Source organism: Crocodylus porosus, unplaced genomic scaffold, assembly GCF_001723895.1.
Source record: "Crocodylus porosus isolate Cpor-Errol unplaced genomic scaffold, CroPor_comp1, whole genome shotgun sequence".
NCBI classification, from domain to species: Eukaryota; Metazoa; Chordata; order Crocodylia; family Crocodylidae; genus Crocodylus; species Crocodylus porosus.
This window is the reverse complement of record NW_017728886.1, coordinates 193,344,892-193,358,219: the sequence shown is the minus strand read 5'-3', so window position 1 is coordinate 193,358,219 and position 13,328 is coordinate 193,344,892. Positions and strand designations below refer to the sequence as shown.

Here is a 13,328-nt window from a genome sequence, read left to right as displayed (position 1 = left end):
GCTCGCAGCTCGGCCCGGCCCGGCCCGGCCATGGGTCACCGCGCAGCCCTGTGCCGCCCGCTGCTCCTCGGCCTCCTGGTGAGACCTCCCCCCCGGCCGTGCGCGGCGTACCCCCTCCAGCCCTGCCCGTCCCGGAGCAGCGCCCACCTGTTGCGAGGCTTGCGGGGGTTGCTTGCTGCCTTGATTGGACCTCCCCGCCTTTGGTGCGCGGGGTTTGGGGTGCCTGGCACGGCGGAAGAGCGCGGGGCGCAGCGGGAGGGGGCGAGGAGGAAGGGGCCGAAGTGAAGTCGGAGGTGTGGAGGCCGCAGGATTTGGAGGGGGGGCTGGCAGGGCCCTCCACAGTTCACGTAGTCCTGCCCTATCCAAACCGGGCGGGTTATCTCGAAAATACCTCTTGCTGGGGGCTCGGGAGTGGGAGAAACATTTTTGGACGTTTGATTTATTTGTGAATGAAGGACTTGAGTGATCTGATCTGCGCCCCGAGACAAACGATTCTGTTCCCGGACAGGGAATCTCGATGCCCCTTGTTTCTCTCGAGTGAGGGCATGAAGTGGTCAAGCGCGGGAGCTTTGGGAAGGGAAGGTCGTCCATGAGACCCATGTTGAATTAAGAAAAGAAAGGCAACGCCTTATGCGTCCATACGCACACGTTGGTTTTTAAGAGCGTGCCTAGATTAGGGTTGAAAGAAAGGAGCCCCGCTGCAGCAGTAGGTAGGTATTAGCAGGCAAACTGGCATGAAGAGGAAGGCTGCGTATGGGTTTTACTCTTTTTACGTCGGTCAGATTGAGTTGCTCTTTGGAAACTGAAAGCAGCTTACCTTGCTTCCAAAAAAAGTTCCCTCTGCTTCAGAGGCCTGTGTGTGCAATAGGGAACAACATCTGACTCGCTGAAAAGGGCCCCTGGCTGTGTATTGAGATCAATATTGTGAACTTAAAATAATAAAGCTGTGGTTTTTATATTCGATACAGAAGATGCCGTATCGTTATCAACCTGTTTGCCTAAAGGGAAAATAGGTCCTCGAATGAATACATGAAAGAAATACTCATTTGTTTGTTCTCCCTATCCCTTCCACTGTTATTGGTGCTGTTTTAGTCGAGCAACAGTGAGTCTGGGGCAATAAGGTTTTAGTGCTGTTGGCTGGCTGAATGGTGTTATTTTTACGTGCAAGAAAATCAGTCTTGCAGAATTCTCATGGACATTTACCCACCTAGACGCAGGTTGGTAAATCCACCCTCTGCTGTAAACTCTATAATCAAGAATTAAGATATTTTACTTACTTTGCTCAAATTTAAAAAAAATCCTCTCCCCCTGAGAACCCCATGAAAAGGCTTCCCTAAAATGCTTATTTGTAATAATCAATATAACTGAGACTACTGTATGCTTATGTTTACCTATGAGTATCTTCTTAGCTTGCTGTTTGCATATCTGTTTAATTATTTTTATGCATTAGTACAGGACTAGACTTGCTCATGTTTTCAGATTAGATTTTCCTGGCTCAGGAAGATTCCTGTAATGCAGTTAATTAAATTGCATATGATTTTTAATAAAAATCTACAATAGTAGTTGCAATAGGAGAGAGAGAGGAGTTTTGCACGGATAAATAATTGTTAAAATGCCCCAGTTGAGAAATATAGAGCAATTTCAGTCGTTACTGAGATTTATAGAAGAATATTAAAAACAAATAATTTAATGAGCAAAAACAGCTTTAACTGTTGCATTTAGTGTATTGGACTGTGATTATCTGGTGCATCTCAAAGTAATCAGTTCAACCTTTTAATGTTGTTTAGAGGCTGCTAACTTTTAAAGGAATGTTTCTTTCCATATAAGAAGAGTTTATTTTTTCACTTTTATGTTCGCTATTCTCTATATGTCTTCAACATAACACTGAAAATTTGTGCACAATGACCCCTATCTATTACTAACTTCTTTTGTGTCTTCATGTTAATTGTTTAGAATCAAGTTGCATATATATATATATATATATATATAAAAACATATTTTCTGTATCCCTCAGACTGGCTCTGTAAATTTGGATTACAATCAAAATTGTTGAATTTAGGAAATGTATGCTTTGCACTTAGGACTTTATGTCAGATGCCACTACTTGCCTTCATTTTCTCATTTTATAAAATACAGTTATTGCTTGCCAGTCATATATGCATGTTTTGAAGTTTGAGACTCCAGTTCTGTAACCAGAAATTTTTGAACCAGGTATTTTATTCCTAAAATGTACTGAAGATAAGCAAGTTCCATAATACTTCAATAAGATATTTGTATCTTAACCATTAAAACTCAATGCAAACCTCTTGAAATAAGCTTAATGAATTGTCAAAACTTAATACGCAGCTCCATGGATCATTAGTGCTCTGTATTGGAGGACTATAAGAATTAATTTTCCCACTTTAATATATGGGAAAATAAGAAGCCAAATGAATTGTTGATCATGTTGAAGCTGATGAAAATCTGTCATTGATATCAATGTGGTGTCACCCAGAATAGTTAGGTGCCCAAGTCATGCAAAAAAAGATGGAGAGAGTCAAGTTGTGAACATTGACATTCTGATTTCAAGTCCTTCATTCTGTCGGTTACTCTGCAACCCTTGGATGCCATTTTTAACAAAATGATAGACTCGTGGTTTTAAAATAAGCTGTTGAGATATGTAATACCATATGAATTTTGAGTCTTTTCAAGTTATTTAAAGTTATTCAAAACCTAGGTGTGTTCTACTTTTTATGCCATGATTTTGAATAATGAAACACAGCGCTTCACTATCAAAGTCGAATGTTCTTAACTTGTTCTTCCTTTTTAGACACTGAATTTGTTTTGTGAAGCTTGCAAGAAAGTCACGTTTAATGTTCCTTCTACGCTAGAGGCTGAGGCATTAATTGGCAGAGGTGAGAAACTAAAAGATACCTTTCAGTACTGTGCTGTCTTAAAAAAAGCTGCAGAAAAGAAAGGGAGACTAATTGGTTTTGTAATGCAATTTGAGCCTCAAACAACCAGATAAGCACAATTGCATTGCTGCTTTGCATTATTACAGATTTTAACAGTGGGCACCATAATACATGTGCATTTGAACTGATATCCAGTTATAGGCAAGACTTCTTGGATTTTTTGTGGGGTTTTTTTGTTAAGATGTAATGTTAGAGGTTTAGACTGTTTTAAATTTGTGTACCCAAATTTGTGTATTTGAAAGACTTCTAAATATGGAACCACATTTGCAGTAGTGCCATATACTCACAACCAGCATAGAAGGGGTCAGTTTTCTGTTGTAGTTCTTGTGGACTACAAACAATGTACTAAAATGCTCAGAAACTTTTTCTGTAACGCTGACACGCATTAGCAGTATAACAAAATAGATCGCATTGAGAACCATGACTTGAAGCCTTCAGTGCAGATGGAGAAAGAAGTTGCAAGTATGTCCTTTGGACTCCCCCTGGTGCTGCCTTGTGCTAACCCAACACAAAGCAGAGCAGTTGTGACATGCGGGAGGTATAGAAGCCCCCAAGCCCTCCTTTTCTCGATCAGTTGTCTTATGACAGATAAAGAGCAAGAGTTCAATCTCCAGGGTTAGGTTAAGGGAGAAGGTTGGCTTAGGAAGAAAAAAAAAACGAGGTTGGAAGTTTTTTTTTAATCCCAGTCTATTGAGTGTTGATTTATAAAGCTCTTTGGAAGCAAGGGTGAATAAGAACAATGTGTTTAAGAATTTAACCTATTATCAATATTATGATGGCAATGAGATCCAGCTTATCGCTATAATTTTGTATATAGGCAGGGATTTAACTAACTTTAATTTTCATTCAGAATAATTAATCTCAACTCACTTTCATTTGGGAAAAATATTTCAGCAAGCTTTAAAAATAATATTGAATAGAAGAATTACATACAGCACTTGCGCACCAACATTTAACCATGCCAGTGTATTCCAACTGCTATTTCTTAAAGTTTTGTTGAAGAAGAATGCGATTTTTGTGCTGATAAATTTGCAATAGTAAAATAAGTTTAAAAAAAATTCCCCGTAATTGCCAGATCTGAATATATGATTTTAATATATGCAGAATATGAGTAAAACTGTAAAAAGACTAGATCGTGCAACATTGACTGAGAAGCAGGATCCATATTCAGGTGTTTTTGGAAATATTATGCTGTTAAAGTTCCACAGTGACTCTTGGTGTAGGTGGGGATTCCATAGTCTCTTGAATACTGGAAAAAAATTGTTTTTATGCAGGGTTAAAAGGAAGACATGTTGCCTGAAGAGATCTATCTTGACATTTATTTGAGTACAGCAGAGTGAGAATATGTTTTTAATACGAATACTGAAAATATTTTTCTCTAGGTATTTAAACTTTGGAAATTAGAAGATGAAATTTGGTGTTTCAGAATATTGCCCCCCTTATCATCTGCATGCACTGGTTGAAGTCCACTAGAATCAGTGCCTTGTGGGGGAATTGTTAATGCACAATTTGTATATGTTTTTGACAAAAGGAGTATATAGACTTGGACACAGAAAAAATATTGGTTCAGTTTTTGATGCTTGTTATATCGTAGTTGTAGGTTTAACTGTACTTTGACCCACTTACAGCCTCCTCGTCTCACCTAGGTCTTAGGCTACTAGCTCTCCTCTTTCTCAGGGTGGGAACCTGGGTTTGAAAACCTAGGTTCCTTTCCTTCCAAAGCAGAAAGCGTTAGGTTCCCTTGTAATTCATTGTGCCTGCTAAATTTAGTTCAGCACCTGTAGATCCTCCAGTCTCTCAGGAACAATGAAAGAACTAACCAGTGTCCAGCCAGTTTTACTAAAGCACAGTAAAAAGAAAAATATATATTATAAAAAGTCTACAAATATGTTTAAGTTTATTTTGTTTTGCCAGCCATCTGCATGGGATCCTGGTAGATGTAACTTTTTGTCAGTTACTTACTCCAGTGTCAGTTTTTGTCTCTCGATCGAGATCTCTATGCAGTTTCGAGATCTCTACAGTTTTCGGAATCTTTTTCCATCTCTCAAGCTGAAAATACAAGGATAGTGCTAATAATTATTGATACAGTTAGTGTATGAATACCCCATGTGCCCATCTATCACATCTTTAGGCATGGACAGATGTGGTAGTTATACCACTGCCATCTGTAATATCTTGGTGTTTTTTTTGGGGGGGGGGAGGGGTTTGAAGTTGTTTATAGATTATAGAAACACGTAAGGTAATATGACTTTGCTCAATCTGTTGGAGAATTACCGAACAGAATTATTGGTAAGTAATAAGGGTTTAGATTTTATCTGTCAGCAGCTAATATGTGGCAGCCATTTGCTGGAATCAAATAAGATACTCCTGCTCCATCGTCTCCTAGTGGTGAAACACCATAATAGCATATTTGCAGCATACAAACAGATTAAACTGTACTGGATATGTAAATGTCTATCCATGCCTTCATTAGACCGTTTGTAATAATTCTTGATGTTTTAATGCTTTCAGTCCATCAACATCGTAGGCTTTGTAATCTCTGGGAAATGGCTAAATGTGCCTGATACAAGAATGATGGCAAAATGTCTGTAAACTTGGTCTAACCTTAGCCTGAACTTGGGCTCCAGAATCCACATGAAGACAGTTAAATAGGAATAGCCTGCTTTTTCAGAGGCACATATTGATTTAAGTGGACCAGTCATATTTAAGTGTATAAATATAATCTCATATTTAAGGTTGAAAATGTTTGCCTTAGTCTTTTGGTTATCACTTTGACCAAGTTATTCTTTGAAATTCCTTTCTTACAGTAAATTTGGAAGAGTGCCTAAAGTCTGCAGAAGCTATCAGCTCAAGTGATCCAAACTTCAGAATTTTAGAAGATGGTTCTGTGTATACAACAAATATCACTACTTTGTCTGCTGAGAAAAAAACTTTTACCATATTGCTCGAGAATATCCAAACACATGAACAAAAGACGATACATGTTAATTTGCTATCAGATCAAAGACAGGTAGGGTTATTATTTTTTCAGATGTTTTACTTTGGAAACTGCCTTTCACAGTACTGCTTCTTGTTGGGTAAATCTAGCTGTTTGCAAATACCAAAATTATCACACAGAGCCGTTATATAGACTGGCTACTTTTATTTAACAATACTCAGTGCATTAGTTATCATTTCCTGAAGTGGCAAGGAATGGAAATTAGCTTTAGCGAGAATGCTGAGGTTTCAGGAAAGCAACATATGAGAAAGCAAGACTAATGAACACACTGTTAGTTGGAATTACTAAAATTCCTAATTTTTGCATAGGACCAAATAATTCTAGTGGTGCCATGACTAGGCTGCAACAGGAAAACAAAGATTTTTTTGAAATGCCTTTAGAAGATTTTGAGAGGAAAAGAGAACCCATACAGGCTATAGAAACAAGGAGCCAGAAATGCAGGGGTTGATCCTAATTTCTCTCTTTATGTCTAAATCCAGGAACATAAGGCCAGACATGCTAGAGATACAGTCCTACGGCGAACAAAAAGAAGGTGGAGTCCCATCCCATCCCATGTGATGGAAAATGCACTTGGACCTTATCCACTACAAATTCAACAGGTATATTTTACTTACCAGCTGATTTTATGATGTACAAATGAGGCAAGAAAGTAGTTTACAATATTAAAAGTCCATAATGCCTAATTTTCCTGAAAGATTTCATAAGGTTAATTATGGTCCATTGAACACATACATTGATAAAGGCTTTCCAAACATTGTGTATTTGAGGTTGAGCTAGAACAGATGGGTGTTATTCCTAAGTCTCAGTCCAGTGCTTTTGTCCTTTTTCCAAGTCTTTCATTGTCTGTCTCTTTTATTGTCTATCTTGAAGTCCTGAAGCCCAAGTGGCATGTAATCTTGTACAGTAAAATCCCTGTTTTACGGCATGAGGAGGGAATGGGGGGATGCCAGTTACATGAGGCATAGGGGTTTCTGGCTGGACGTGGAGTTGTGGTGGTGGGGAGGTGTGGGGCAGGGTGGGGAGGTACTGGCTGCATGCAGAGCGGTAGCAGCGCAGGGTGGTGGCAGCAGCTGCCATGTGCGAGCTTTACCCCCCACCCCCCATCCAACCATCCATCTGTAAATTCTGGTTAATAAAGTGTTTCGGTTACTCAAAGATGCCAAATAACAGGGATTTTATTGTAATTGGCCAGGTATAAAGGTTTGTTTCTAGAGGTGGAAAACTTGCATTGCTAGAAATTATTTAGGGAGTGAGGTCAGTATAGGTGTTCAGTTTGCAGCTGCCCTTTTTCCTCTGCTCCTTGCACCTTCCCACGATTGGGGAAAGTATAGGCCACTCCTCTTCCTGTTTTCAGGGGGACGGGAGCACTGGGGCAAAGTCTGCTGCCAGGCTCTCACACCAGGGCCTCCAGAGTGAGAAATGGGCAGCACTGCTCTCTCTGCTTGGCTCCTGGATGCTGGCTGAGTAGACTGAGCCCTGTGGAAAAGCCCCTGCCCATTCTAAACACTTAGGACTCCTTCTTGTACAAGGTGCTGGGGGTAGCTTTACCCTGCTACCCTGGGGAGAGCCTCCCTAAGCCTGGTTTCCAGCCCTTACAGCTTCCCTTTGCTGCCTGTACCACCCAATTGGCCACTAGGGGTGGCAGTTAAGTCAATGAAGCTAGGAACTGGGCCACCTACTGACTTTTAAATTGCTGCTGACTTTTAAATTGTGGGTCAAGGGGGAGCCACCTGGGCCAAGAACTGGACTTTGGGAAACTTCCCCCAAGCCCATTTCCTGGCTCCACCAGCCTCCCAGTTGAGTAGTGCAAGTGGAAATGGGAAGCCAGAGGGGGCCAGCAAAGCCCCTCACCTGTTTCCAAAACTGGGGATTTGCCCAGTTTGGGGAAGGTACAGGATGTAGTGCCTGCCACTCACCTCCTCGCTGGGATTGGCAAAGCTCCCAGCCTGTTTCTCACTCTGGGGACTCAGGTATGAGTAAAAGGTAGAAGGCTTGTGGCACTGCTGCTCCCCAGTGTGTAAGGGGCTGGCAGGGAACGGTAGGTGGCCCTTCCCTGTGACTCCACTCGACCCGGAGGAGTGAAGCCAGAGAAATGTTCATTCTTGCAGGAGAAACTCTCCTGAGACTGACTTCTACTTGGTTGCAGCCAGCTTATTTTTCATCTGGAAACTGGAATCGCCATTTTTTGTTCTGGGAAAAAGCAAATATGTGTATACTTTTTGTTTCTATTGGGAGAACAGAATTTTTTTTTCTAGAAGAAACTGAACATATGTACCCGGCCATTTAATCGCTGCAAACCATAGACATTCATTAAGTTACCCATTTTGTAAAAAGAAAAGAATGATATTAACAGGCCTCTCCATGAGGATTGTGAAGTATACAGTTACTAACATCAGTCCTCCCCTGAACAACGTTTCTTAGGCTGATGAGAGGAAATACTGCTACTATGCATATAGCCCAAGTTGTATGTCTTCTGACTGAATGTGGTCTAGGAACATACTCAGTACAGCTACCATACAGAAACCCTGTGAAGCTTGAGTATGATTTTTGTGATTTTGGAAATGTTAACATATTGCCTCTGAAGGTCTACTGATCATTTGCAAAAGCTAACATTTAGAGTTGGGGTATGCAACCCCCCAGCACAGGTGCCAGAGTATGGCATGCAGAGGCATTTTGCTTAGCATGTGGACCCTTGGGGTGGACGCTGGGGAAGGGAACAGGGCTGAGCTGCCACAACAAGGATCAGGTGCCTCTGACATCCGCTTCTGGCCCACCAACTTTGAGGTTGGGCACTCTGCCCAAAAACGTTGCTGACCCCTGATTTAGAGATTTATAATTTGGCCAGCCAACATTTTTTAAATAATTTTTGGTGTTAACAAGAAGCAGGTCTTTGATCCCAGGGGTTTCCCCCTTTCAACTCTCAAGTTTCTTCCAAAAAAGAAAAAGTAAAAAACAAAAAAAAAGGCATTGTATCTTAAAGAAATAGTTGGAAGAATTAAATTAGCAACATGATGCATTTCCAGTTATGAGCCAATGAATAATGAGTTTATGATGAAAAGTTGAACAACTTTTACTCTGTCAGACAGATCTTTCTATGACCATGCTGAAAACAAGTAATTATAGAATTGAAAATGCATACCCACCTCCCTGCCCAAGATCTTCACTCTTCTACCAGCGGGGCTTGACATGGAGGCCTGTGCTGGTGAATAGTTTAGTCCTAGGAATGCAAAGTGTAAATATTTAAATATTTATTATGATTTTCCATGTAGAAGCTAATTATTCAAGGGTTATCTTAAATTTGTCCTGTTTTACTTCTCCTCCCCATACCACTTGCTCCTCCCACCGAGTGCTTACCCCCTGCTACCTGTTCTCCCTGGCTACTTGACACTACCCCCTCTCCAACACCTGGCAGTTGCTTCACTCTGGTGTCTCCCCCTCTGTTGCCTCTTCCCTTCATCTTCTGATCCCCCACCTTTCTCAAGGACACATGCTATAAAGGAAGTTAAAACTAATATAAAACTAAGAACTGAATTTTTACACCTCCTTTCTGAAGTGTTCCTACATGTTCTGTTTAAATGTGAGAGCTTAATGAAAAAAATTATGATAAAAAGGTATTTACTAACAATATCTTTTCCTATGTAAAAAATGTACTGTGTATAGATCCAGTCTGATACAGCTCAGTACCACAAAATTTATTATTCAGCAAGTGGACCTGGAATTAATGAAGAGCCAAAGGGTTTGTTTTACGTAGAGAGAGAAACTGGAAATATCTACGTTACACGTGCAATAGATCGTGAACAGTATCCATCATTTCAGGTAGGGGACTATATAGTATGTACAAGTAAATGGGTTAATATTTTTACTTTTGTTGCTTTTTTGTTTCCAGACAACTATCCCAAATGGTAGGTGATATTTTGGAGTTCCTGAGCAGAAATTAATGGTGTAGTGGAAGAGACTTAAAAGTCTAAAGCAAATCTATCCAGCTTTTAAGCATCCAGGGGTCATGTGCCCTAAGGCAGTGGTTCCCACTGTTTTTTGTACCAGGACCCATTTGTAAACATCGATGGCCAATCTCGACCCATTGCCCCTCACTTCTGACCCTCTTCCTCCTCATCCCACAGTTCCCAGTCCCAAGTGTGTGGGGCAGGAAGGCCCTAAGCAGCTCCTTGCAGGTTGGAACTCTGCCAGCCTGCAAGGGAAAACCCATGGGTTTTCCACATTTTTGTCTGTTAAAAGAGAATCCGTTTTCTAAAGTTTATCACGACCCTTTCATATATTCTTGTGACCCACAGGTTGAAAAATGCTGCCCTAGGGGCCACACCAGCACCAGCTGCACCAGTGCAAGCTATGGGCCCCATAACCACATGGCATGTGGGTGCTCCTTCACTCCTTGTTGCTCCACAGGTGCCTGAACCCCACCTTCAGTTCCCTGGCTGCAGATTCTCCTGCTGCACAGTGCTACAGAGGTATCCTGGGCTGTGGGCTCCTCTGGTGCCATGGTCTGTCTTACTTCACTGCCATGGCACCTGGGGACACAGAAGGAATAGGAAGCCTGGGACTCCTGGCTGCTGCTGCAGCTGGAGCAATAGGGGGAGAAGTGGTCAGGTGGGAACCCAGGGGCTGTAGGTGAGCTGCTCATGGGCCTAGTGGCCACAGGCTGCTAGTTGGAAAGGCCTGTTCTGAAGCAGTGTTTCTAACCAAGGATACCACGAGATCCTTTAAAAGGTGCATTGAGATTTGAGGAGTTAAGTGCTCACTTGACCCCACCTGGCCTCAGGGCAAAGAGAGAAGAACTTGCTGTTAATTCTTCTTTTCCCCCTGCCCCTAATGCCTGTTGGGCCTGTGTGCAAGGATGTAAGCATTGTAATAAATAAATTCATTTTTAATTGGGGGTGCTACTAAATTCAGACAAATTACGGAATGGCGCATTGAATCTAAAGAGGTAGAGGACTATTGGTTTAAAGAGTGGCTTGTAAGACCAGTTTTATTAACCAATGTCTAATTTTGACAGTGTGTGTTAGAGGGTATCCTCATTCTGAGTTTCTGGGGACTGAATTGAAAAACACCACATAAAATGCAAATTATGCCTAAGTCTAAGATAACCAAGACTTCTGCATTAATTGAACAACGGTTTCTTGTGCTATTTAGCTTTAATATTTGTTAGCTGGATTCATTTCTCTCTCTGCTGCCTGAAGCTGAGGAAAGGCAGGTGGTAGAAGAAAACTGATTTGTTTCTCAAAGGAAGTACTAGTATCCTTTTATTTTCCTATACTATTGGAAAATAGTGTTTTTTTCATTAGGGAGCTAAGATTTTGCAATATTGTATTAGACATTCATTCTATAGTAAAATCTGATTGATTTGTCACTCCAAGGGGACTGGTAATGATAACTAATTTTCCCCAAGTGACTAATTATTAGTAATTTCTACTTCGTGAGATGCATTTTGTACCCTATGATAAAACATAGTAAAGAACATTTTTACATGTATAATTAAAATATATATATTACAAAATTCCAAGTACAAATTGTACACTCTGAGATTTGTCTGATAAACATTTAATGTATAACTTATTACAAAAATTCAGAGTAATTACTATAAGAATAGCTTATTGTTATTGCTGTTCATATTGAGCCGTAAGCAGTCAACACTGCACTGTATAACTTAGTGTGACTACTCAAAAGAGAGGTTTACTCAAATCCAAAACATGTTTCCAAGATGCAGGACATTCTGGGAAACCAACAGGTTGGTAGTTTTTAAGTCAGTGAACTATTAGGAGGAAAGTCCATTGCAACTTAGGAGGTGTATACATATAGAAAGGATAAATTATGCTTTAACCAATTATAAATTAAATGAAGTGTTTTGTGTTCAAATCATAGGACTCTGACAGAAATTCAGGGCATCAAGAAATAAACCCATAATGATGAATTATGCTCAATTACTCCAGTAACAAATTAACCAGATGTGACTGTACCCTGCTTCCCCCCTCCCCTCAACTTGTTTCCCAGTGAATTTGCCCCCTCCATTTCTACTTTGGGATTTGATTTGCTAGACTGATGCCTTAACAGAAAAGAAAATGGACACAGGTGATCAAGTGCCAACTGTCATTTCTTTTCCACCTCCTACCTCAGTCACATATAAACAAAAGAGTACAAGAATCTCTCACATTATGTTTGGGTATCACTCTGTACACTATGGAAAATAAATGTTGAGTTCTGGGGTGCATCTAGATGAGCATGAATGTGTGGTATGTGGAGACATATTTGCAGTGCCACATACCCCATGTAAGCATTCCCCATGCTCTTACTTTCTAGCACAGGGGTTATTTTTGACCCCAGAAGATCCTGGGGTCAAAACACCAACACCAAAAAAAAAGTGGCTCGGTGCACGTGGTGGCAGTGTGTGCCACCCAAAACTGGAGCCTGGTTGGCTGGAAGCAAGCTGTGGCTATTAGCCAGGCTCCCTGCTGAAGGACTGCTGTGGCTGCAGCTCCCTGAGGACCTCGGAGCCCTAGGTAAGGCTACTGGGGCTAGTATAGTTGCTGGCTCCAGCCTCCCTTATCCCACCCAGCGGTGCTGCTACTGTCCCTGGGGAAACGCATGTCCATGCTCATTTGGATGTGCCCCTGTTGTCTTTTTCAGGAAAAAAAACAACTCAAGCAAGTCATATCAAACCTTAGCTCTTCTCTTTTGAGCACTAGTGCTGCTGTGATAAAGGTTAGAACCCCACCATAATTTTGTGTGGCACACAGATGCCAGCTAATGTTTCTTCAGATGGTGAGGAGTGGGGTGTATCAGGAAATGAACTTGTGGGATTGTACAAGGATCCCACTGGCAGAGATTTGTAGAACTGCCAGGAACATCCGCCCCTGAAACTCACAGGCAAACCAGCTTTGGATGGGTCTCTGGCTGCCTATACACAAGCTCATTCATATTCTAATTAGAATGTGTTTGAGCAGACTTGATTAATCAAGTCTGCTCTGCATTCTAATTAGAATGCTTCAGCATCGCTTCACTGTCACCTGTATTAAGCCCTTGCATTTTCGACTTGGAGGAATGTGGGCAGTGGGGTTCCGCAGGGCTTGGTCCTCGGGCCTGCACTGTTCAACATCTTCATCAGCGACTTGGACAAGGGGGTAAATAGCACTCTGTTCAAATTTGCTGATGACACAAAGATGTGGGGGGATGTGAGCACGCTAGAAGGGAGGAATAGGCTGCAATCGGACCTAGACAGGTTACAGGGGTATGAGACTAGGATGGGATTCAACACTGACAAGTGCAAAGTGATGCACCTGGGGAGGAACAACTGGCACCATACCTATAGGTTGGGGAACTCCCTTCTTGTCAGTGCAGAGGCAGAAAAGGATCTTGGAGTCATC

At 41.4% G+C, this 13,328-nt stretch overlaps 1 protein-coding gene across 2 annotated transcripts in view; it reads left to right on the top strand.

The window, feature by feature from the left end:
• Window positions 1–6: 6 nt before the first annotated feature.
• The window catches only part of DSC1 (desmocollin 1), a 44,638-nt gene continuing 31,316 nt past the window's right edge, over window positions 7–13,328 (top strand). For both annotated transcript variants that reach the window (XM_019547341.1, XM_019547350.1), the window contains exons 1-5: window positions 7–78; window positions 2,810–2,894; window positions 5,762–5,964; window positions 6,432–6,551; window positions 9,613–9,768. In XM_019547341.1, the coding sequence (XP_019402886.1) occupies window positions 31–78; window positions 2,810–2,894; window positions 5,762–5,964; window positions 6,432–6,551; window positions 9,613–9,768 (612 nt within the window). In that variant the 5' untranslated portion in view covers window positions 7–30. The remainder of the gene's footprint in view (window positions 79–2,809; window positions 2,895–5,761; window positions 5,965–6,431; window positions 6,552–9,612; window positions 9,769–13,328) is intronic.